Below are 26,350 nucleotides of genomic sequence, written 5' to 3'. Positions count from 1 at the left end.
CGATCGGCTCTCAGTCTTTACAGTCAGCATGCTGCGTTCCGTGCATTTGGTAAGTTTACATTTGTTGAACTACGAACTTTAAATTTTTCGAATGTTTTTTAAGCCTTTTTCGTAAATTTTTTGTTAATTGAACGAAAATTTGTGTTCGTCATGGTAAAGTTTTCGTACCATTAATACCTACTTGAATCGGATTAATGTGTATCGAAAATAAAAGTATTAATATAAAGTAACAATATAAAAGGAAGAGTTTGTTGTTTCTTAAATAATAACCGTTTTTCTACTCGTTCCTTTATATAAAAGACGCTATATTATTTTGTATTTAGATTCTTCTTCTCTTGATGGTGGTTTTGGTAGCAAGTTTAGAAGACACAGCTGAGCCCGCCCGAGCAGAAACTGGACTCTCCCTAAACAATGTTAATGATCTAGATGCTGATGCTAGTGCTTGGGGGTAAATCCGATTAAAATATTTAACAACACTGAGTTACAAACATTCTTGTAACATAAACGAGAAAATGACGATTGAATTTAATGTAATGGGAAATATAAATAATAAATTAAATTGATTAAATTTTGTTTTTGCTATATATCGGAAAATTTTTAAATTAAAATTTAATGAATCGTTTCAGTCCCACTAGTTTGGTATTTTTCGATACGAAACAGAAAATTCCTACTCGAACGGTTGAACATACTTATGCGAAATTACCTACTTATAGGAATTACGTTTTAAGATATTCTAGACCATGGCGTTACGGATGGAGAAATGGAGCCTGGAGTGGATGGGGTGGTGTGGGCTGGGGAGGAAGAGCGTGGGCTGGAAGAGGTCCTTGGTGGTGAAAATGTACTAAATCTACAAATTCGATAACGAAAATATGAAAATTATTAAGTTATTTTTGTAACTTTTATAACATCGTGCTTTTTTTAAAAATTATGTATTCTATTGAGCGATTCTTCGTCATGAATAAATCTTATTTCAAAGTCCATCCGTTCACAATTAAACTGATCAGGTTCGAACGTTTTTCTTTGACTGAAAGAAAAAAAGACTGTTGCAACCTACATAAATTCTGCGGTTTCAATAAGAAACAAAATAAAAACTACAAGATACAAAATTGAGCAAAATGTATTATTTTCTTAACCGAACAATTGTAGTGTATTTTATACAAAGCGTCTTTATAATGTAATAAATATATACTAAACAATATTCTGCTTATAATAATGCTTGAGTACTAATTAAGGAATGAAATAGAATGCTCATGGCTTCAAATTCAGTTTAACAGCTTCTTGACGTATGACGGAAATAAGTTCCTGATTTATTAAAAATATAAACCTGAGACCTGCAATCTAAAAAAAGATATTATAAAAATATGTTTTATCGAAAAAGCATTATACGAATTAACATATTAATTTTTTGTTCCATCTTGTCTAATAAAAAATGGAATTTTAATACCTCGATTACACTATTATTATTAAGCTTCATTTTATTTCCAGCAAGAATTGGTCTACTGTCTACGAAAATTGGTCGTTTTCCTTCGGAAGAAAGAAAAAAGTCTCCGTTGTTTCTTAAACGAATAGTCCCTTGTCTTCGTGAAACTTTCCAGGCTGGTCCTTCCAACATCAAATCCACATCCACATTATGGTCTTTCGTTGAACGACCTACGGTAATCTAAGTAAAAAAATAAGGTACTTGAACACAGAAATATCGAAAAGGATATACATTCTGTAGAAATTATTTTATCGAACGTATTCTAAGGCTTTATAAATCATTGGTAATAAAACTATTTAAAATATCAATAAAAAGAGAATTACTAAATAATGGTAACAAATTTTTAACAAATATTACCAAAACTAATGTTCATTAATTTTTAACAAAATTACCTCTCGTGATCTCATTAAATATCTAACGAGTCTTCCTCTAAGTATTGCCAAGGTTTGATTATCAAAATCTGGTGGATTAACTCCTGTCACGCTGTCTACTAGAACCTGCCATCTACACAATTCATTTTCTAACACTTTTATCTCTCTTTTATTTCTCCTATCTGCTGTGACAAATTCTGCATCTACAAACTCATCTTTCTGTTCAAGTAACTCTGTATCGTTGATCATTTCTTCTGCATCAGAAAAATTAAGCACATGTTCACCTCGTGGCAAACTTTGTGCAGTTTGATCGGGAAGGAGATGATACTGTTTCATTAATTGCCAATGACCTAACAAGGCTTTTGCAGTTCTTGCAGAATAAAATGTATGTGCGTTTGCTTCAAAAAGTTCCTGAAATACTTCCAATGTTGGTTGTGAAGTCTATAAAAAAAAAATTAAAAATACCAGGTAAAGTTATGATGACAATAATAATCGTACAGTAGAGTATACAATATAATTGTTAATAAAGATAGTTTTCTTAATCAAAAACCAAATTTAATTACCGATTTTATAGTGCCGAGGATATCTTCTTCTGCTTTGCTATATAAAGTTCTGGCTTGTATACTAGCAATTAATTCTGGATGTAAATTACGCATAGCTTGCACCGCCACTCTTGAAACTGCGCTATCATATAGTAGGGCATACCATCTTTGTTGTATTTCTTGTAATGTAAAACGGCAAGAGAATTTTGTACCTCTGTGAACCTATGCCATATTAATACATTTTATATGCTATTCTAATATTGTATACTGAAATATTATAAAAAATTATTTAAACTCTTATTTTAATAAAACAGCATTTATCGTATTTCTTTAATTTAAATTCTATTGAATCATTTTTAACAACTAAATCATTATTCTGAACATTTGGACAAAAATTGAAATAAATACCATTCTTAAATCATTTGTTTGTTGTACACCAGTGATTAATGCTAAATCGTCAATAGGTTTCCACCTTCCTAGATCTTTTGTAGCATTCACAGAATGTGAATGATTTTTATTTTTCTTGTTTTTTCTCCCAGGTGCACTAGATCCTCCTGGTCTGTTTGCTCGTCGATTGCATCTATCTGATTGAGAAACATTTGCAGAAATTGGAATAGGACTTGGTACATTTTGCTGTGGAATACATTCCATTGGAGCAGTAGAAATTGAAACGGTTCTAGATCTGGAGGCTGACTTTGCACTTGTAGCTGGTGGTTGTAAGTTAAATGTTGTTTCGACAAGTTCATCATCAAATTTCCTGCGTTTTATTGTGCGTGAAGAGCTACAATTATAATAATTATAAAATATAATTGTCAATTTCTTTTACTGTACATTCTATTATTTATTACAAAACAAAACTAAGATACTTTTTTGTCAATAAAGATAAAAGTTTAAATGAAATGTTCTTCACTAATTATCATTCTTTGTTTCTAATTACTAAATAACTATAATATTTATTTATACAATAATTTTAATAATTGCAAACAAATAAGAACTATCTTAAAATTCGATTGTTAACCTCTTTTAACATATAGATATTATTTTTCAATAAATAATAACAGTGCAATTAATAAATATACTATATTACCGAATATATGTACATTATATGTATATCAGCCATTTCTGAGACTATTATTATTACTTCGAATTAAAACTATCACAAAGTTTTATTATAAATGTTAAATGTGTATTCTTATGCATAAAATAGACTCAAGCAATACTATGTATAAAATATAAAGCTTTAATACTAAACAGTTAAGTACAACCACTTTCAAATACAAAAAAAATTGTAACCCAAAACAAAGTCAAATAGGACAAGCATTTACACAAACTTTTTCATTGCTTTTATGTACTTAATTCACACCTGTTGCTTGTGGTTTAATACAAAATATAAGAATAAATATTATTTAATAGAAATTTATTACATATTTTTTTTAAAAAAGTTCAGGAACAATCTACTAAGTTAAGAACTTATAATATACTCATTAGAAGACAAACCTGGCTCTACTACTATAGACACACATTTGCTGCCAATGAAAAAACACAATAATAGACTACTTTTATGCATGACCCTTCTCAAGTAGCTTAGCCAATATTTGTCAAATAGGTGTGCACAAACAATAAATTAAGATTAAATTGTCTTCTAACAAATTAATTTGCACCATTTTATACAATTTGTAAGTTGCAATTTTTTTTGTACACAGCAGTGTACAAGGCAAGAATAGAATTAATTTATTAAAAATTAATAAAGATTGATAAGCACCTCCTACGTTTTGTAGACAATGGATCCAAATTTGTGGATTCAATGGGTATATTTAAAAATCCGTCATTACCGTGAGAAAATCCATGATTTAGACTCGAAGGAGTTGGAATATCCATAACTTTATAGGTTAGCTGAATGTAAATAAAAAATTACGACTGTATATAAATGAATTACGTCATTGTACAGTCAAAAATATAATAATTACGATAATTCAACGAATATAAATTATGAACCAAATTTTATTAATACTTGATTTCCGCTTAAATAAACAAATGTTTCAACACTTAATGCATTCTAAGTCATACATTCAAAATAATTATTATACGAATCAGTGTGACCAGATTTGGCATAATTGAGTGCATCGACGGCGACACTAGTAACGACGAACTTCCTTAGCGTCTAACGGAGTGGTACATACTAGTGGTAGAGAAAGCCGACATATCCTCGACACTTCTCTCAACTTCGGGAAATCGAGAAAGAAGGCAAATATGAACCTATTTCTCTCGACTCCCACGAGGCGGTCCGAAATTACTTCGGGTAGCTTCGGAGAATCGAGAAAGAGGGCAAGTGTCAGTTTGTTTTTGTCGACTTTCCGAAACTTTACGAGCTCACATACGCGTGATCTGGCATAGTTGAGTACAGTGAAAACTCGATAAATGTCCTCAAGAGCTGTTCCATAAATGATACATTTTTATCCCCACCACTAGGGGGATCCCCCTTGAACCAGTGAGGCGAAGTGTAACCGGAGACGTAGCGGCTTTCTTTAAAAATCTTTATTGCCTTCGTCACTTAGTTTAAATGTCCCTGTCAGTGTGACCACACTACTGTACAAGAAGAAAGTTTTTTATTTTTTACTTTTTTTTAATAAAAATTTTACTATCATGTGGGGAAGATTTTTCTAATTAAAATGAGACTAAACACGATATAAATCGGCCAATATTTGTTACCATAATATTGAATTAAATATTGTGTACTCGTATCTTCGCAAGGTCAGTGGATAGTACATTTATCGAACAGAGGTAGCTAACGAAACCTCCTATCTCATAAGTGTTGCAGTTTTTGATCACTTACGGAACGGTGGAAGCGTTCCGTTTGAAAATAGCTACCTCCCATTCGATAAATGTAGCCAGCACCTTGATCCGTCGTTCTTTGATGTTTCCGAATATAGAAAAGGACAGCACACGAAGGATAAATAAAGAGAGAAAGACTCGCAAGTACAATATTTAATTCAATATTATGCTACCAAATATTGACCGATTTATATCGTGTTTAGTCTCATTTTAATCAGAAAAATTTCGCCCATATGATAGTGAAATTTTTATTAACAAAAAGTAAAAAATAAAAAACTTTCTTCTGTGCAGTAGTGTGGTCACACTGACGCGAATATTTAAACTGGGGCGATAAATCCGAGTTTCAGTCCCTCTTTCTTCTTTAGCTACTGACTCTTTCTACGTTCGAAGCGTCGGCAAACTACAATCAAATTCGAAAGACGATTCTGCTATTACGTAAGTGTTGCTGACCGGACCCGGAGTAGCGACATTTATCGAGTTTTCACTGTATTGCACCCGGTGCTCAATCAGGCATCTCTGGCTCATCGTTCAATTCGCTCTTATTTATTACTTTGACGCGTACGTTTCGCCCTCAGCCGGGTTCCAGCCAATCCGGGCCAGCTGCTAGCACATGCGCAAAGGAACTACCCGACCGGCTTGCTTGTGATCACGTGGTTGACGTCGACTGAACAAGGGTTAAGGCAATTTAAGCTTCTTTATTGCAGAACAAATATTAGTGCAATGTTCTTGACACTAATTTAATAGTTGTAAATAAAGACACTGTACTTTAAATTAATTTCATTTTTTATCCAGATATATATATATATACAATTCAAACGCATACTGAAATGGTCACGCAAAATACATTTTCGAGTATATCAAATTTTCATGCACATTTTTATGCGATCAAAAATTTTCATAGAAAATATTAAAGAAATTTTATAGTAGAGTGTGTATATACGTGTATATATACGAACAACTGTTCTTTACATACTACATACATAAATAACAAGCAGTGATACAAAATTGAATGAAATGAATTTCACAACAATCCAGAAATGCATTTTACCAAAGTGTAAAATTAATTTTAATATGTGTAGGCAATTCCATACTGCACTGATACTGTGCCATAAAGTATTAATAAAACCTAATCTTGTTAAAAAATTAAATTTGCAATATAATCAAAAGAATTTGTTATCTGCTACAAAATTTCAATGTGAAAATATTAAGTCTAACTTGAAAGTACACGCAGTAAATGATAATAATACTTATTCTGCTCTTCAACTAAAAAAGAGGCCTAAAAAAAGACAAAAACCATTTTCCAGTAATGAAGATAATATTGGTGTAAGTATTAAATATAAAAATACACTATACAATATATTATACTTCCAAAGTATAGTATAACAAATCGAAATATTCAATAGTTCAATGGAATAGTATTTTTCTTTTGTATCAAAAGTATAAGTGCCAGGGTCTGTAATATGTGCTTCAAAATATCTATTATATTTTTAAAGATTACGTAAAAATATAAAATATAATTTTTTGATGTATATTCATACAAAACTTATAAATGAATTTTATAAGTAAAATTAAATGTTTTATTTGTTTATAGGAATGGAACATAAAAGCATTGGCAACTGCAAAGGAATATGATCTTGAAAATTTAGTGCAAGGTCTCTTGGTACAAAAATTGTATATACCTGATACTATATCCACAACAACTAGCTGTAAGTTTTAGATAATCTTTTCATATGTTTAAGATAACATATTTACATAAGAATATAGAGAGAGACACATCTATTTATTTGTATATGACAAAATACTAAAAGTTGCTTTGATCTGAAAGTACTTACTAAATAAATTCAGCAAATTATTACTGTGCCATGTCCGACTGTACATTTAATTCTTCAAGAAGAACCATATTACTAAATATTTCTACCATATGTATTGTGTTAAAGTATTACTAATTCACCAACATACTGTATAAAGTGTTGTTTTTATGTGAAATTTTGATATCAACAATTTTCTTTACTATGATCCAAGAATTAGAATGTGACTCAATAATGAATATGTTTACAATTATAAGATACAAGATGTACATAATATCAGTGAATAAAGAATTATTAAAACTGGTGCAAAAATGTATTGAAGTCTATGAAGATGTATTTTGAACAGTGCCATCAGTGATATAATACATGTGACAGTGTATAGATGAGTGTTTTTTGTGTGTGTGTGCTTTCAGTTGATTGAGGTTCAAAAAGTGCAGGTCAGAAATGAAGCCTTGTATTGCAAAATGGTGATAATATGTGCTTTTCTATTTAAGATATTCTTCTTTCAATTGTCTTTATTTGTTAAAATACCTATTGTAAGTGAAAAGAGAAATTGAAATATTTATTACTTTGTTGCATGTTCCTTGCTTTAAAGATACTCAAATTAACCGTTTGGTATTAATATTAGGTAATGTAAATAAAACATATGTATATTGCTAGCATTATTATTTTTGAGCATTTTCTTTTGTGTTATTTAATAAATAATATTGTAATTACCTTATTTATTGTACCTTTATCTTATTAAACCTTTCTCTTTTCTTTAAATCTTCTTTGATAAATTCAAGTCATAAATACCAACCAAGATTGGTAGACATAAACTTAAGATGTAGTGAATCAAAGTTGGAAAAACCAAATTCGCATAAACGTTGGTAAATTTTCTTAATTTTAAACAAGACATAATATGTTGATTTGGATATTTTTCTGTGTACAATTGACTAGTAACCCCATTAGCAAATGCATATCTGCAATTTCCGCCATAAAGTACAGATAATTATTAATAACGACGCAATAATAACATCAAACGTGGCACGGAATACGGATTCAGAAATACTGAAGATTCATGGTAGATTTGCATCTGTCAAATAATCTTTGCTGAGTTAGTGATAATCTGCGTTGTCACATAACCTTGAATTAATGAATGCTTTCAAATCAATTCCATTTACATTCATTGTGCTACACTCGAAACGAGAATGCTCGTAAAAAGTATTCAATAATACGTTAAATTACTAAAACATATCTAAAATCTGTGATTCAAAAGGTTACTTATAACAATTTACTAGAACAAAGGAGTAATTATGGACTGTAAACTATGTCTGCCTTCTTCTGAAAAAAAATTAAAAGAATTAATAGAGAAGGCAAAAGATTGGGCACTTATGCATGGATTGTGCATGAGATCAAGAATGAATTTGAACAAAAATGTTCTACAATTTGCACCATTCATTCTGATGCCATCTCCATTTCCTAAAAAAGAGTTTGACAATGCTTGTCGCATTCAAACAATATTAAACATACTTATACATAGAGTAGCACAGGATTACAATTTTTTGAAGGAGACTTTAGAAGAGACAATAAGAGTAGACAGTTTTACCAAAGAATTATTCAATATATGTAAAACTGTAAACGATGAAGGAGGATCAGCACAAAAAATATCTCTTGGTATACTGCGTTCAGATTTAATGTTAGAGACAAACTGTCCAAAAGAAAAGATGGATAAAAAATGTATACCATATTGTTGTTGGAAACAAGTTGAAATAAATACAATTGCATCTGGTTTTGGCTGGTTAGGACCTGCTTCAACAGAATTACATAAATTTGTATTAGGAGAACTTGGTTATCATGAAGAAATAAAAAATCTTCCAGAAAATAATGCATTACAAATAATATGTTCAAATTTAATAGAAGCATGGAACATGTATGGAGATCAACAGTATGTCTATAATTAATTACATTTTCAAACTTAAAAATGTTAAAGTACAGTACTGTATCAAATTTAATGTCAAAGCAGAATCAAATACACATTTGTAATACAAGTAATCAAGGAATTTATATATAGTTTAATATAATTTATAATTGTTTACAGAGCAGTTATTTTGTTTGTTATCGAAGATATTACATATAATATATGTGACCAACGTTTCCAGGAATTTGAAATTAAAAAACAAAATCCAAATATCAAAGTCATTCGACGAAATTTAACGTATTTAGCTGCTACTGCAACAATGGGTTCAGAAAAGGAATTGATAGTTGATGATTATGTTGTAGCTGTAGTATATTACAGATCTGGTTATGAACCTGGACAGTATCATACAAGAAATGAATGGAATGTACGATTATTGATAGAAAAATCATTAGCTATTAAATGTCCAACTATTCAGTATCATTTAGCAGGAACAAAAAAAGTACAGCAGGCCCTTGCAAAGCATGGTATCATAAGTAAATTTCTAAAAAATGAAAAAACATGTATTGAAATTAAAGAAATATTCACTGGTAAGTGAATTATTTTTTCAGTATTTATAATATTGAACCATGTTGATACAAAATATTATGTTATGCTGTTTTATGTAGAACTCTATGCATTAGATTTTAATGATCATGGAAATGCTGCTATAGAAATGGGGATTGCAGATCCACATCGTTTCGTATTAAAGCCTCAACGTGAAGGAGGTTGTAATAACAAATATGGATTAGATATAAAACACTTCTTAGAATCTGTAAAACATAAACAAGATCGAGTGGCCTGGATTCTTATGGATAAAATTCATCCTCCAATTCATAAAAGTTATATGATTAGACCTGAAGACAATACGAATGTGAAAGTACAGGAATTAGTTTCTGAGCTAGGAATATTTGGTGTTATTATTGCTGATGAAAATAATGTGTATGTTAACAAACAAGGTGGTCATATGTTAAGGACAAAATTAGCTACTGCTAACGAAGGTGGTGTTTCGACAGGATTAGGGGCATGTGATAGCCCGTTTCTAATAGATTAAAAGACATGTACATGTTTTTACAAAAAATCTATAATATATAAAAATCTTTTATTGTTCATTATCAAAATTCAATGAGTATGTACGAAATGTAAATAAATTTAAATACTTCTATTCAGTAGTGCGTCTAGAAGAACTCAAAGGGGAAAGGAACTAACAAAAATTTTGAGAATTCGGGAATTCCGCTCCTGAAAATTATAAATAGAAAACGAAATATTAAAGTTATGATGACTGTTTAACGTTTGTCAACAAATAAAGAAATCGTTTGAAATGATTTAAATTTAAAAATGTTAAATTCATTTGCAAACTAACTTCCGTTTATGTTTCGTTTGTAAAGACATCCATAAATTAGAATCCATAAATCAATGTTTTAAACTGACATTCAGGCAAGAAAAGCCACAGGCTAAAGCTAATTTTAGATTGAATCTAACATTTTTATTCATTAATCGTGAATAAAATTTATCCAATTCTGATTCCAAGGGGAAATTATGCGGATTGGGCTAACGAATTATTGAACGAGTGATAGATTTTATGGTAATAGCATGTAAAACGAAAAATGTAACATTTCTAAAGAATACGAAGCTACATTCACTGGTTTTATAATTTCTCTCCCTCCTTTTCATGTATCCACCACTGCTTCCATTTTCTTTATTTTTAGTTAAGTATGGAATAAGTTTCTAATACAATAGATATTCTTTGACGTGCTTTAAGATATATAATTTATAACTAATAATGTGATATATTAATCTTTATTTTAGTTTAATATATTACAAGCATTTATAAGTTATAAAATATATGTATAGTATAACTGAATTGTAATATCACTTGAGTGGTAAAATATTTAGAAATTCCTTTTAAATATAATTATATACATTTTATATATTAAAGAACTGCAGTTTTATTTATCTCCACAATTTAATATCATTAATTATTCATGATATGAATCAGCATTGTATATATTAGGAAATGATAATGCTAAGTATTTACTAAGTATTGATTTATTATGTTGTGCTGTATTTAGATTATGTTTACAGCTTTACCGGATGTTATACATGCTGTAGCAAAGTATGAAGTAGATTATGAACCAAGAGAAATCTTCTTTTTTCGAGAGGGTACCATAGTGATGTGGAATATTTCAGATCTTGAAAGTGGAAATATATTGGAATTTTTAAAGAAATACGAAGATAATCGTTACTCTGAATCTATTATACAATCTGAAAGTGAAATAATGAGTTACAGCTATGCAGATAATGGGTAATAGTATACAAAATTTATATTGTGCTTTAATATTCTCATAGTTATATTATTATTTGCGTATGACCATTGTCTGTATATACTGTATATAGATTTTTCATTTTTTATTTTCTTATTAATTTACAGAAAACAAAGTCATATAAAGAATAGTCATATTATGTTAGGAGTAAATGCATCGAATTTAGATAAATATACATTTTCAAATGCAATGGCCCAATCAGTGAAGTTAGGTATATGGGAAGTATCTTTAGATAATTACATAGATTCTATAGAATTTGTTACCGACGATTTAAAGTCTGGCGTAAAGCTTAGAATAACTCAACAGGAAGTATTAAAAAAGCAGGGAGAATTATTTGCATTGCGACATGCAATTAATTTAAGCTCAGATTTATTAGATACTCCCGATTTCTATTGGGACCGAGACGATTTAGAAATTCTATATCAACAAACTTGCGCATATTTTAATGTTACAAAGCGTACAAGAGTAAGTTATAGAAAAATAATTAAATTTATTAAATACCGTTTACCGTACATAAAATGAAAACATATATTTGTATTTTATTCGATAGGTTATAAATGAAAAATTGAACCATTGTGTGGAGCTTGTGGGAATTTTATCCACGCATTTAAGCGACCGTCATCATATTCGCCTAGAATGGATGGTTATTATCCTTATCATGGCTGAAGTTGCTTTTGAAATATTACATTATATCGATAGATATTTCTCAGACCATTCTACATAAATTAATTTATTGTAAGACACCAACAGTTATTACTATGTACAGTGTACTTATGTATCAAATATGTATTACAGTAAAATTAATACTATTATAAGTAAAAATTATTCAAATTTTCAATATATAATATAACATATTTTTTGTATCAAATGACACAATTTCTTTCTTAATCAATTATTACCTGCTTGTTGGAAGTTATAGATAGGCTCTTTTGTTCTATACCTATTTAATAAATTACAAATTTTTTTGACATCTACTTTATTATTTTTTTTTTATATAATTTATGACTTTTTAAACTATAACTTTCAATATTATTTGTTTAAAAACAAATTCAAGTTTGTGAAAGGGAACAACAACGAATGTGGCCGAACGTTCATTCGTTTTTTTTTTCTTTTGTTGAAATTTTCATTGTGACCTAGAACCTTGAGAACCACATTAGATCAATTCTAATATTCGACATTTACGCAAGATACAGATAACGTCGACAACTACGAAGCGTAGCACGTCAATAATTGCAATATGGCACAAGGACGCTCGTTTAACTTACACATGTTATTCCTGATTGTTGATATCTAATTAAAACAAGTCTTGAGAAATTATCCGTGTGTTTTTTGTCCCAATGAATTATAATTTTTTACTGTTAATTTTAAAGTAGAATCTTCCGTTCCTTTTATTTATAATTTGATATTTTTATTAGATATTTCATTAAATGTGGATTTTTTTATTAATAAAGTGGTTAAAATTGTAACGTGTTTCGTATAGCGATACTTATATGTATAATTGTGTATACAACTAAAGCTGTAATATATGTATACTGCATGTATTGTACATATATATATATATATATACACATATATGTCTATAACACGTGCGCATACACAACTTAAAATAATGAATATATGTTATATGTAGTTATTAATTTATTTTATTTTCATATATCTGCCAAAAGCATTAGCATAAATATCTATCTTATATCGTTTAAAATGAACAATATACATAGTTTATTGACTGTAATTTTTTATATTTGATTCGACTGTAATACACGTATTATTCTACTGTAATTGTGCGACACTGTGACTTGAATATTAAATTTAGTTGATCGTGGAATGAAAAATAAGTTTAATTTTCATTAATCAAACATTAATCGTAGTTATCGTGTTTCTTGTAAGGAACAGAAAAACTTTCTCGTTTTCCATTTATTTGCAGGAAAAATGAAGTAAGTATGAAAATGTAAACACCCTTGTAAATGTTCCTGCCAATGAATTTCCTAGATACATCCCTGTAAATCGCACGCATGGTAAGTACGCATCCCTCTGCGCCTGTATCGAAAGAGAAGCGGAGTCGTAGTCCAGTTTCTGCGATAATAGCACCCACTTGTCGACCAACTGATAGCGTGGCAAGTACAGTTCTGTGCTTGTCCGTTCGTTCATGCGATTAATGTCCTCGAAGGTCCTTTTCAGTTAAACGCGGTCATAAGTTCTAGTATCATAATTATCGACAAAAGTATCACGCGGTCCAAGACTAAATAATTTACGGTCCAAAGCTGCTGTTTTTCTTTTCTAATTAAAAACTACATGGTCGAAGAAATCCACGTAACTCGTAAGTAGACTTTTCCAGATAATTTCAAACGTTTCTTAATCGAAATAAAACTCTTATTATTTATCACGATCGTTTAACACCTAGGTTAATAAATAAATTATGTTAAACAAGAATATGAAATATCATCCGCATAAATCACAGAACGGTACACTGCTTTTGTTTCTGGAAAAGTTTAGAAAATTGGAATAACTCCTATGTGATTTTACGATAAAATTTATGGTCCTTGAGTCTTTTATTTTATTAATTCAAGTATTCGTTCGTCTGTTCTTTATAATTTAACTAAACCAGATTTTTTGCATAATGTTCTTAAAAAAGAACCATTAAAATAGTAATAAATTAGATAAAACATTAATGTAAGTGCAGGCAAATTTATTACACACGTATTAGCATGTCGTTTTTGGTATAAAAGAGTAAATATTCTTAGTTCAAACGCCGATGTTGATGCAAAGAATGAGTAACACGATTGCAAAGTATGTTGGCACGCGTCACAAGCTTCGATTGATCGCTCTTCGTATAGGACTTTCGCGCTCATTTTTTTTTCAGTCACGATACAATTGCTACGCGTCTGTTGCGAGGTGTTCGCTCCCCTCTCTTCCAACTACTTTCCCTTTTTTCCAATAACTATATCATCCCACGTAATGATTTCACTACGTAGCATTCATTTTCAACCTAATTTAATACGTTCGTTTCTTGTTTTCGTACACACCAGTTTTACACTCCAAATTTACCGTTTTGCAAATCACGTATTTCCAAAAAATTGTTTCCTTAAGTTTTTGTAATAAAAATAAAATTGAATATAAATTTATCATTAAAACATTTTAAATTTTACTGTAACACAATGTCTGACACAAAGATGAATTATTTATCTAATAGCATTTAATTCATTACATACGGAATTCGTAATTATGTACGAGTATAATATGAAAACTGTGCAGTTGGTGACAATTTTATATAATAATTGTGATAATTTGTAAGATAACAGTTGTATCAGTATGATTAATCACGCCTATCAAATGTTTATCTTTCGAAAGGTCAACTAGCATATGTTTCGTGCATAATTTGATTTTTGAAAAAATTTCCTCGATGAGATTCGTTATTGATGATAGAAAAAGTGTAGTACTTCGAAACAAAAAGACGAATTTAATTCGCAAAACCTGTATGTTTCGCTCTCGATTACTTTAAAGGGAAAGTTCGAAGTTTTATGTTTCTAAATGTGAAAATGTAAAAAAGTTTCCACCCGGTTTTAACGAATCAAAATACAGTATTTTATATCCAAGATGATTTTCTTTCTTTCGTATCTCGGGTGTATTACAACTTTACAATAAGAAAATAAGAGTTGTGACAAGAACCATTGAAATATCGATTTAGGTGCAAATATAGATAGTCTCCCTTTAGCAATTTCAATGATATAGGAACAGAGGCACAGCGAATACTTGTTGCACATCTATTTTGAGCGAAAGCTGTTCTTCTGAACTTTGTTACTTCTTCGTATTATATTAACGTTCTTTAATATTTGCATTAACGAAAATATATAATTAATTCGCGATTAATTCAAATATACGTGTAACAAAGTATCGTTTAGAAAATTGTATTCATCTTGGAAAGACAATGTGGGTTGTTCTTCTTGTACGATTCATAGTGATGTCAACGCCTGATATCTATGCCACTCGCATACTTTTTACTATGCGTTACAAGAATTTAAAAGAAAAATTTGTCTAAAGATTTTTTTTGGCAAATTCCAACATGTTGTCTCTTTATTTCTCTTAAAAAGTCTGTGATTCATGTTGATAATAACTAGTAATTCAAAATTTATCAAACATATTTTAGGAAGAGTTCATCCTTCTATAACTGTTGACAATTTTCTTTAACAATTTTTTCTTTACATATTACAGATATTTCATCAATTATAAGATCAATAAATTTTATTGTTACAATTTTAAATATAAAAAATTATAATTTAAATTATGATCAATTATCTTTATTTTATTATCCTTATTATTATTATCTTTTCTGTTGTTTATGTTGATAATTAGTCATTCAAAATTTATTGATCATATTTTAGGAAGATTCAGTAACAGTGAATTTTTACCAATTTTTATAATTGATTTGCTTTCGAGCGCAAGACTTCGTTTTCACTTCGTTTTATTTTTATATAGGATGATCCACGTTACATAATATTCGTAATAAGTTTGAGATGATTTAAAAGTTTCATTGAAACAAAAAACAATGGATATCACGGTAAAAGATTCAGGTAGAGGTACCAGATGGGTTTGCCCGAATGATCGACATTTAGCGCTGAGGGCAAAGTGAGTTTAAAATTTATATCTGATACCTATATATATACATATATAAAAATTTTGTTGTAAAAGCAACGTGTATGGTTCATTGCGATATACATATACGATCTTTTCTACATAATTAACGAACAATTGATAATTAGGTTGCGTACAGGATGGTCTGTAAAAACTGGTTCTCTAGATTCAAAATGGGATAATTATTCGAATTCTTACTCCGGTGGTACAAATCGTTATGCACAATCGTTTGTATTAAGCGAAGAAGAACAACAAACGATCATACAGGTAAATGTTTAAATTAATAACAATTCCTCCTTCTCTACGAGTACAGAAACTTTGAAGTAACGATGAAATCTTTTGTTTTCGTTAATATGCTAGGTCATTCAAAGAGCGGAAGCTTTGGATTTATCAGAACAGGAACGAATTGGTAGATTAGTGGAAAGATTAGAGAACATGAAACGTAATGTCTGTATCGTCACTGGTACAAGATTGAACGAGAAAAAAAATTGTAGTACCCGGTGTTCCAGTACTACGCACTGTGTATGTTCTTGCGCTCTTTGCGGTGAGAAATTCGGTGCAGTTTTGGGCGCGACGCCAAATCTTTGCAAAGATTGTCGTAAATACATATGCCAGAAATGCGGCATCGAAACCAACGAGCTTAATTCAACGTTTTCGAACGGTTCGTCGACAAAAGGCGTATTAGCTATGGCGAAACATGTGCAAGAAAGAACAACCATGCAACGAATTATTAGACGTTCGAGTAGTAGTCAAAAACAATTCCTTTGCAGAATATGCGCCGAGACTAGAGAAATGTGGAAAAAGAGCGGTGCCTGGTTTATCAGGGGGATGCCAAAATATATTTTACCCGAGAAAAAGGTAAAAATAAAAGATTAATCTACGCATGTCGCTGGAGCATCTAAAATTAGAACGAATATATTTGCAAATTTATTAAAAATTTAATTAACAAATACAGGTAACCCTCCTATAACACGGTAGATAGGTTCCTAGAAAATGCCGTGTTGTGTGAAACCGTGTTATATGAGACCCAGAGCCAGTATAAAAAGGGGAGTTACGTTCCGATAACTTATTAAAAACAAATATTTTTTTTTTAATTCTACATAAGCAATTTAATTTTTATGAAAAATATGAATGTATGTATAACACAAAACAAAAAATATTGTTTTAATTTAACGCAACCTTAATTTAGTAAATTATAATTTGATATATATATTTTCATGTAAAGCCACTATAGTTCATTATTCCTTCGCGTCATTATTTTAAGGTAATTTAGTTTTTAAATATGTTAAGCAAAAATCATGTTATCCAGTGCTGTGGAAGTACAGTGTTTTACAAAGGTTTTCACAATTTTCTTATCGTGTTAAAGCGAAACCGTGTTGTAGGAGGGTTCTTGCAATTTATGAATCGTGTTATAGCGAAACCGTGTTATAGGATGCCGTGTTGTAGGAGGGTTACCTGTATTTGCAAATTTATTAAAAATTTAATTAACAAATATATTGATATATTTGTTTAAAAATGTAGGAACGAGGATGGTCGAGGATAGGTCACAAACAATCTACCTGGACAATCGGGGGAAATAAATCTCTTGAATCTACCGAACTTCAAGATTCCTCCTCCGACGAAGAAGTAACACGACGTCTGGCGTTAACTCGAGGTCACTCTAGCTCGTTTTCAAATTTACAGAAGAATCAGGACAGTACTGCTAACACAACGCTTTCGCCGTTTCTTAATTCTGCTCAATCGACTAGTAATAGTGCATCCAAATCACCAGAACAAAAATTAAACGATATATCGCCGTTAAATAATCGCGATGAATATGTCGATCAATTAGATAGGTCCACTCTTTCGATTACGTCTCAGTGCAGCCGAGTTTCGCCGACTGCTTCGGTTACGAGTTCCCGTTTACGGACAAATGGAAGGACCAGCAACGATTCACAAATTGAACAGCGCGTGTCGTTCGAAGATGAAATTATCGACGAAAAGAATGCGAAATTTGACGATCCTTGCGAATCGAAGGACGATTATCGTAAAATAGAGTTTCATTCGTGCGACCGATTAAAATGTTCTCAGGTACAATCACTCAGGTACGTAAGAACGATAAACAAAAGAGTAGAAGTTTAGCTGATGTCGGTGTAATACATTGTAGACCGAATTCTTCGATGATACCAACGACACCAACGTCGTCAATCATTCTAACCGATCAAATTCCGGAACAATTTCAAATACACGAGAAACACACGGATCTGGAAGAAAAACGATCGTGCTCAGGAAGGGAGAGTCTTTTCAACAGTGCTCACAGCAGCAATCAAATCGATTTACCGCGACTACAAACGTCGGAGTACGGTGTGTACAGTATTGTTTGCTTTTGTGCTTTGCTTTCATCTAGTTTCGTATATTCCGAGCGTAAATATTTAAAAATTGTTACCTAAAAACAATGAAAATGATATGAAAACTAGAAACGGGGCGAAATTATGGAACTCTCGAAGTCTCCTTGCGATACGACCCAGCAGTTCAGTGCCTCCAATGCAAAGTGGAACGGGCACGAGATTTACGGCCAATGGATATTCACGGTCTCGCCGATCCATTTTGCAAACTCAACATATTACCAATAAACACAATTGCGACTACGAAGCGTCTACGGACAAAGACGGTTCACAAAACACGGGATCCGGAGTTCAACGAGATCCTAAATTTTTACGGAACGGCAGAAACGGATGTACGAACGATACTAATTTTGAATATAATACAAAAATACCTTAACGATTCAAATATATAAGACATTATTGGTTGTTAAAAAATAGATATGGAGTGGCAAAGCACTGCACATCCTGATCCTCCAGGACGATCCTGCAGGTCACGATTTTCTAGGAGAAGCGAAGTTTCCCCTGCACGAGTTACAACCACGTCAAACGAAATATTATAATGTTCCATTGCAAGATCATTATCCAGTACGTACCAATTAAACATTACTTCTCAATTTTCTAATCCATAATAATTGAATATGAATAATTTAAATGTGAATTATTTAAAATACTATTCACTGCTATTTTATTACTTTAGCATTTATACTCACTAATTGTTATTACACGGTCCAATTTGGATTATCCCACGCTAAATCGATCATTTCTTGTACTCAATGTCAAGGAATTTGTTCAAATTGAACTATTTATTTTTAAGGGATGCTTCCGTTTCGGTATATTAAACAGATTGAAAACTAATTGAAATATGTTGCGATCCATGTAAATACAGAGACACTTGAATCCCCAATGGCTACTTTCACGCAAATATATTTCAGTTCAAACAAAATCCCTCGCATCGAGTACAAAAATGATCGATTTGGCGCGGAATGGTATCGTTTGTATCTTGAAAATCATTTATTCTTGTACACGTAATGTTCTAATATCCTTAATTGTATTATCATTTCGTAAATTATGTTTATGCATCATAACGACATAAACATAATGATTTTTCTAATTATTTAATCGCGCCTTAAATTTTTCGCGACGGCCGACTTTACTTGCATTATTGCAGACACTAAGATATAAGAGCTCGACGTTGGCATAGGTGGACAATGAAGAGGCATCTTGGGGCGTATTTTCCAGTGGTCGAGGAGAGATTCAAGTGAGTCTAAGTTACTGTACAAGACGCAGAGCATTGATGGTCACGGTTCACCGAGCTACAAATCTACTTCCTATGGATAATAATGGATTTTCTGACCCATTTGTCAAGTTGTGCCTTATAGAGAATGTGACGAACAATCATAAACAACGTGTCTTTGATTATTCGATCGCACGTATCACCGCCAGAAAGCTAGTTTCGAAAAAGATCGTAGGTCGTAATTCACAAAATACAACTGTCAAGTGGAAAACCCTAAACCCAGAATGGAACGAGGAGTTCATTTTTACTACTCGATTAACAGACCTTATGAAACTTACATTATATCTGACAGTATGGGACAAGGATTTTGGCAAGAGTAACGATTACCTTGGTAATGAGTTCATTTTTTAAATTATAGCGTTAGAATATACAGGGTGTTCGGCCACCCCTGGGAAAAATTTTGATGAGGGATTCTAGAGGCCAAAATAACACGAAAATCAAGAATGCCAATTTGTTGATGGAGGCTCTATTAAAAAATTATTAACAATTACATTCAAAAATTTCAAATCGTTCTGGAAAAATTATTTTCGCTTGCGGGTGTCAATTACAATCATTTTTGGTGAATATACATACCTCCGAAATCCTACGCACTTTCAAGAAAAAATTTCAGTAAGGTCGGAACTTTAAACGTTAATAACTTTTTAACAAAGCCTTCATCAACAAATTGGTATTCTTGATTTTCGTCTTATTTTGGCCTCTAGAATCTCCCATTAAAATTTTTCCCAGAGGTGGCCGAACACTGTATGTTATTAACATTTTTCTTAGTTTTATTTTATCGAAAAACTGATTATTTATTCTAGATAACTTTTGTGATATTTGAAAAGAATCTAAATATTAAGGATCGAAATTGTAATAAACATCTTTATGTCTCATCGTTATTTCTTATTATATCACATTAATATAATTCCTGATTTTATTTAGGTGGACTTGAATTAAGTTGCAATAGCAAAGGTGCACGATTACGGCATTGGATAGATGCAATTAAATTTCCGGATCATCGCCATCAAGCTTGGCACAATTTAACTGATGCTATTTTGCCTACTGAATAATAATTTATGGTACCATTTTGTTTGTAAACGTATTATTAAAAACATTTTAACAAGGTCTGTAATCGATATGCATAATAATCTACAAAATATAATTTGTTTACACGTGATCTGTACTATTGCTCAAAGTGTATTTATCATTAAAAAACAAAAGTTAACACGATAATAAAGATATTACATTATCGGTAAACTATTTTTATCTTTCGCTGATAAATTTTAAGTTTTTCCTCATTTTTCCACTGATAAGTTTAGTTCATGTGCTTATAGAATGTGCTCTTTTAAAGACAGTCTGGTTTCTAATTAATGTTTTCAAATTTGATTATTTCGTATTCATTTTTACAAAAAATTATCACGGATCACAAAAACCATAGTACAAAAGTTTATTTTCTATAATACACAAGATACTTGAAATATTTTAAGAGATATACTTTTTACAAATATTCTTATTAAAAGCTATTTAAGATTTCAAGTTGTATTTAATTATCACTCACGCTAGAGTCTTCTTCGGCTTCTTCCAACCACTTAATAAATTGTTCCATCGCAATTTTTATTTTGTTGTCTTGGAATTCAAATATATTTTTACCGCTAGATCTGTACCACTCTAAAATTTTGTCTTCCGATAATAAGTCTTTATCGTAAAAAAGATGTAACAAGTGTAATATACACGGTAGTAATTCTTGCGTCGTACTAGTAACATCTTCTATCGCGTGTAAACAATCATCTTGAGCATCTTCTGTTTTAACATAATTCAGAATAATTGGATAAAAATAAGTTATCATGATTTTCAAGTTTTTTTGATAATTTTGATTATTTACAGTTTCTTTCTTTTCCGAAAGATAATGAAAAGGTAAACTTAATATAGCTTTAATAACATTATACGTCACTTCCCTCATGGTAATATTGTATGCGTATCTTGACGCGTTTATCTCCAAAATTAAATTCTCGCAATTAATTTTATCTTGAAATCCTCTTAGTAAACTATCAATCACTTCGGATAAGAACATGTTAGTATCATCAGGAACCGGTGAGTTGCATTCAGAATCTTCGTCGCTACTCGTTACGTCCGTAGAATAATTATCGTATTCGGTTTCATCGTAATCTTTAAAGAACTCAAATTCATCGTCCGTATCGATTTCTAACATTTTTTTTACACAAATTTTATCATCTTTCGATTCTAAAATAGAATCAGTATAGTCCGCTAGAGCATCGATATTTGCTCCAAGACATAATATGCACCCATTTATATGTGCACCTTGTTTAATAATACAATTTGGAAATACGATACTATTCTTGATAGTACAGTTATCTTTGATTTCGGTAAACGATAAAATATACGAGTTTTCGATCGTTACATTACAACCAATTAAACAACTAATACCGATCACGGATCTTGTAACAGAGGTATCGTTTCCGAGTATACTGTGTTGACAAAACACGCTATCTTTCCCTAGTATACAGCCCTTAGCAAGCGTGGCACTTCTATGTTTATAAGTGTTTCTTGGCATATAAACAAAATCTTTCAAAAATGGATTGGCATTCAATGTATGTGGAAAACTATGTCTCTTCAAAATATCACGACTAAGCGTATGATACGCATTCCATGATACGATTGGTAGACTATAATCTTCAGGATTTAATTGCTGCCAATAAATTCGGGAATTTAAAATTTCTTCATTCATCAGTACTCCTCGAATAAAATCTTCCATTGTCTATTAGTAACATAAAAAAATATAAATTAACGTATATACTTATTTTATACAATAAATCATGCTTTACATTATTTTTCTCTCAATTTTGTATGAAACAAATTTTTTTTAAATTATTTATTGCAAAAAAGTATTAACTTTGACTATTTAAGCAACTAAAAAATTTTAATAAATACCAGAAGAAAAATTATTAAAAGTATATATTTTCAATGTTTCAAGTTTAAAAATTGCGAAACAATAATCTATCTTTAAAAAGACTATGATAATACAATTGATAACAGATGGAGATTTAATAACTTACTTGAAAATCAAAATTGTCAGAGAATAATGGAAGCACAGAAGGGGAACATAAGTAAACGTGAGTATCCATGCAACAGGTATTAATCTCAATTTCATTGTGATCTAAAAACCAATCCAGTTCCAATTTCACTTTCTTTTCATTGTTCCTTAATTTCTTATAATGTAGAACCTTCTTACTAGTTTTATCAGAAACTAATAAAGATGCTTCTCTTTTTAACAGAGAATCATTAGTAGAACCAATGTTTCTTAGCAACATGGTCATTGCTGCTCCTTTATCATTTGCAAGCTTAGCACTGTGATAGTTCAAAGCATTTGTAAGATTTGCATTAATAAATGCATCTCCTCGTATTAGTATAAAATTACCACGAATAGAACCTTTTGTATCGATATCTCTAAGAGCATCACCAAGGGATGTACAACCCTCGGATATAATTAAAGATACAGATATCCTTGACCACTTTCTGTCATTTACAAATTTTTTTATTAAGTCTTTATGGCTGCTACAATATAGAACTAATTCTTGTATTTTAGACTTAATCAGGGTTTCTATTAAATAATCTAAGAGTGGTACGTTCATAACTGGCATTAAAATACTCGGAGTTATATTTTGCATTGGTGTTAACTTTGTCACGAAATCATCCACAAGAACAACAGCTTGTACAATGTCCTTTTTTCCCATCTTCATATTCATTATGTAGCTTTAATTCTTTGATCGTTAAACTGTTCAAAATATATTATTTATTATAGATTATAAAATTCCAGACAGTATTTATTCCTTTACATTTAAATATTGATTTCACTGTAATTCTTCGCCTTTGCATTTCACACATTTATAAATGAATACATTTTACCAAAAAATGATGTACTAAAGCCGCGTATCTCGCAAGCAGCTCTAGTAGCTCGCTACGAATTCTAACCTATAATCTATAACAGTTAACAGATAATAACAGTGTCTTCAGGAGTTCAGGCAGTGTGGCCCTCTGGTTCCTTTGAATATGAACATGAGCAAAATCTATTTTTCACGTATTGAGTATAAATCAGGTATTTATACTCAATCGTATTAATAATATACATATATATTCGTTCGTAGAAATAATAACAAAAATTTATTTTTTTTCAATAGTTAAAACGTGTATTTCATATCAAGAAAGAAAGGCTCACACCAGTGTGGCCAGATCTGGCATAATTGAGTGCATCGAAATCGACAACAGTAACGACGAACTTCCTTAGCGTCTAACGGAATGGTGGGGATAGCAGGCATACACTACCGCACGAGCCACGTGTACGTGAGCTCGGCACTTCGCACAACTTCGGCAAATCGATAAAGAACGCTAGTGTGAGCCTTTCCTTCTTGCTCTTGCAAAAGAGAAACAGCTGAAATACGACCTCGCGATAATCGGCATACGATTCCAAGTCTCGACTGCCCCAGCATTTTTACTTTCCGACCTATATGTAAGGTATAAGGAAATTTATAAAGTATCATAATGAAAAAAATTTTGAAGTTTTTTTTTAGCGGAAATACACGTTTTAGGACCCCCTGATCATATTGTGACTATTGAAAAAAAGACATTTTTTTTGTTCCTCAACGACTAACAATAAGTGAATTTCAATAACGAAAAAAATATTTCGAAATTTTTTTTTAGCGGAAATACACGTTTTAGGACCCCCTCATCATATTGTGACTACTACAAAAAAACATATTTTTTTTTTGTTCCTATGCTATTGACATGATTGCGTCTAAACGGCTGAATGAATTTCAATGAAACTTAACATTTAAGTTTTATGTTCTCGTTTTAAGGTCTCATGATATTTTAAGCGTGATCAGCTCCCATATAATGATGATTATACGTTTTTAGTTTTATAATTATTTCGATACATACACATCATTTGTAACAAATTTTTAAAGCGATTTATATAAATCTTAAGAAGGATTAAGATCAAATATATTTTTCTCCTATCTTTCCTAGACAGGAAAAATTAAACGAAATCTTATGCCTTGCATACCTACCTAAACCACATAAAAAACGTATTCCACAAATATTTTAGAATAATGTTGTTCAAAGCAGTCTTACTCGTAAAGGGTTAATTAAGGGTTAATTAAAATGAAAAACCACTCTTAGCCAGTACCGTGCACGCTACAAAAATAGATTACTACTGACTTTTCCCACTATGTTTTTTAATAACCGTATCAAATTGTTACACACAATCAAATGTTATATATTTGACTTAACTTTACATAACAAAATAATTGTAACGATAGGTAAAAGAATAACGTGCACGCTACCGTTCAATGGAAACCACGGGAAGGTGGTGGTCACTTCCATCAGGAGGGAAATGTAAAAAATTGTTATTTCTTTGTAACATTATCACATGCCATATATTAGAACGTCTATATTCTTCTTTCCTTTTTTTTTGATTCTCCCTCTAAATTCATTTCTGCAAAATGAAATATATTAAATTGTCGTCTATATACTGCTATTCATTCAATAGAACTTTATTTCGTACGTGCCGTAGGTCATTCTGAGACATTTAAATTGAAAAAAAGCTTTCGCGTAGGTATTCTGTAATTTTCTGTTCTTTCGCTTTTCTGCTTTTATATCATGGAAACGGTTGGGAAATCGAAGAATAAGTGTAAGCGCGGTTTTTTATCTTCATGGATAAATGATCATAGATTTAAATCATGGATACGTGCAGTACCCCATGATAGAAGTCGTTTTTATTGTACTTTATGCAATAAGTCTTATTCTTGCGGTTCCTCAAACGTGTATAGACACGGAGAATCTGGGTGTCATAAAAAAAATAGTACTTCTAAAAGGGCTTTTATGCCTCAATGGCTTGAGAATGATTATTTCAAGCCATGGTTGCATAAAGTCGATGGCGACCCTTATTCGTGGTTCTGTTCGGTTTGCAACAATCAATTTTCATGTCGATTATCGACGATTTATAATCATGCAGATTCTCAGTGTCACATTGAGAATTATAAAAAGAGTAACGATAACGCAGACAATTTGAATAATAATTTTACGACGCAATCCGAAGAATCGCCTCTGTCGTTGGATGAAAGGATAAAATCCGCGGAAATCAAATTTGCCAAATTAATAGCCGAAAAAAATATTCCGTATCGAACCGCAGAGACGATTCTTGAAGTTTTCAAAGACATTGGGCAAGATCCTGATGTCTTGAAACATATGTCGTTCGGTCGAACAAAGTGTTCAAATATTATATCAAACGTTTTGTATCCTTTAGAAACAAAACGTATTTCTAGTGTTTTACAAAACACTAAATTTTCTATTTATATTGACGAAACATCCGACTCGACCAACGAGAAATGGATGACGTTTCTTGTTCGTTATGTTGCACCCGAGACTTTGGATGTTCGAACGGAATTGGTAGAATTATTACATCTTGATGCCAGAAATTGTGACGCAGATAATTTATATAAAACATTTGAAATTGCCATGATAGAAAGAGAAATTCCGTTCGAAAATATTGTCGCGTTGTCATGTGACAACGCTGCTGTCATGACAGGGCGACACTCGTCCTTTATGACAAAGCTTGCAACAAAATGCAGGGACAAATTTTTGACTGTCCGCTGTCCATGTCATCTGTCTGCAATGGTAGTGCGCGAAGCGTGCAATACCATTCCAGACATATGCGAGGAGTTGTTACGAAAAGTAGCAACTTTCATATACAGTAGTCCCAAACGTTCGGCTATATTC

The 26,350-nt window shown here is 31.2% G+C and overlaps 5 protein-coding genes across 9 annotated transcripts; 3 read left to right on the top strand and 2 right to left on the bottom strand.

Annotated features, from left to right (window-relative positions):
- The first annotated feature begins 27 nt into the window (after positions 1 to 27).
- LOC122402549 lies at positions 28 to 969 on the top strand. Its single transcript, XM_043405423.1, has 3 exons — positions 28 to 49; positions 324 to 448; positions 729 to 969. Exons 1-3 carry the CDS (start codon positions 29 to 31, stop codon positions 832 to 834), a joined length of 252 nt encoding a protein of 83 aa, XP_043261358.1. The 5' UTR covers position 28; the 3' UTR covers positions 835 to 969.
- Positions 970 to 1,167: 198 nt separating this feature from the next.
- LOC122402503 (microspherule protein 1) lies at positions 1,168 to 4,512 on the bottom strand. 4 transcript variants are annotated; one of them, XM_043405341.1, is made up of 7 exons: positions 4,481 to 4,512; positions 4,156 to 4,286; positions 2,802 to 3,174; positions 2,415 to 2,615; positions 1,873 to 2,292; positions 1,445 to 1,660; positions 1,168 to 1,338 (listed from the first exon to the last, which is right to left on the bottom strand). In XM_043405341.1, exons 2-7 carry the CDS (start codon positions 4,269 to 4,271, stop codon positions 1,249 to 1,251), a joined length of 1,416 nt encoding a protein of 471 aa, XP_043261276.1. In that variant the 5' UTR covers positions 4,272 to 4,286; positions 4,481 to 4,512; the 3' UTR covers positions 1,168 to 1,248. The 4 variants fall into 4 exon arrangements, with proteins under 4 accessions (XP_043261276.1, XP_043261274.1, XP_043261275.1 ...); XM_043405339.1 differs by having other exon boundaries at positions 4,461 to 4,506; XM_043405340.1 differs by lacking the exon at positions 4,481 to 4,512 and adding an exon at positions 4,361 to 4,461.
- A 2,323-nt stretch (positions 4,513 to 6,835) lies between these two features.
- Positions 6,836 to 12,031, top strand: LOC122402485 (glutathione synthetase-like). The gene is made up of 6 exons (XM_043405307.1): positions 6,836 to 8,960; positions 9,114 to 9,520; positions 9,599 to 9,997; positions 11,055 to 11,274; positions 11,401 to 11,758; positions 11,844 to 12,031. The coding sequence occupies exons 1-6, from the start codon at positions 8,329 to 8,331 to the stop codon at positions 12,015 to 12,017; spliced, it is 2,190 nt and encodes a 729-aa protein (XP_043261242.1). The 5' UTR covers positions 6,836 to 8,328; the 3' UTR covers positions 12,018 to 12,031.
- A 1,371-nt stretch (positions 12,032 to 13,402) lies between these two features.
- On the top strand, positions 13,403 to 20,945 carry LOC122402571 (synaptotagmin-like protein 5). Its single transcript, XM_043405488.1, has 10 exons — positions 13,403 to 13,610; positions 15,767 to 15,916; positions 16,051 to 16,189; positions 16,283 to 16,780; positions 17,444 to 18,006; positions 18,069 to 18,265; positions 18,379 to 18,638; positions 18,724 to 18,870; positions 19,487 to 19,910; positions 20,501 to 20,945. The coding sequence occupies exons 2-10, from the start codon at positions 15,837 to 15,839 to the stop codon at positions 20,626 to 20,628; spliced, it is 2,436 nt and encodes an 811-aa protein (XP_043261423.1). The 5' UTR covers positions 13,403 to 13,610; positions 15,767 to 15,836; the 3' UTR covers positions 20,629 to 20,945.
- LOC122402572 (translation initiation factor eIF-2B subunit epsilon) lies at positions 20,569 to 23,540 on the bottom strand. 2 transcript variants are annotated; one of them, XM_043405490.1, is made up of 3 exons: positions 22,633 to 23,540; positions 21,117 to 22,334; positions 20,569 to 20,617 (listed from the first exon to the last, which is right to left on the bottom strand). In XM_043405490.1, the coding sequence occupies exons 1-3, from the start codon at positions 23,320 to 23,322 to the stop codon at positions 20,609 to 20,611; spliced, it is 1,917 nt and encodes a 638-aa protein (XP_043261425.1). In that variant the 5' UTR covers positions 23,323 to 23,540; the 3' UTR covers positions 20,569 to 20,608. The 2 variants fall into 2 exon arrangements, with proteins under 2 accessions (XP_043261425.1, XP_043261424.1); XM_043405489.1 differs by lacking the exon at positions 20,569 to 20,617 and having other exon boundaries at positions 21,022 to 22,334.
- Positions 23,541 to 26,350: the final 2,810 nt, after the last annotated feature.

Source organism: Colletes gigas, unplaced genomic scaffold (assembly GCF_013123115.1).
Source record: "Colletes gigas isolate AHSC1104 unplaced genomic scaffold, ASM1312311v1 Colletes_gigas_Sc00037, whole genome shotgun sequence".
In the NCBI taxonomy this organism is placed as follows: domain Eukaryota; kingdom Metazoa; phylum Arthropoda; class Insecta; order Hymenoptera; family Colletidae; genus Colletes; species Colletes gigas.
Note: the sequence above shows the minus strand (reverse complement) of the source record. Positions and strands in the feature narration are given on the sequence as shown.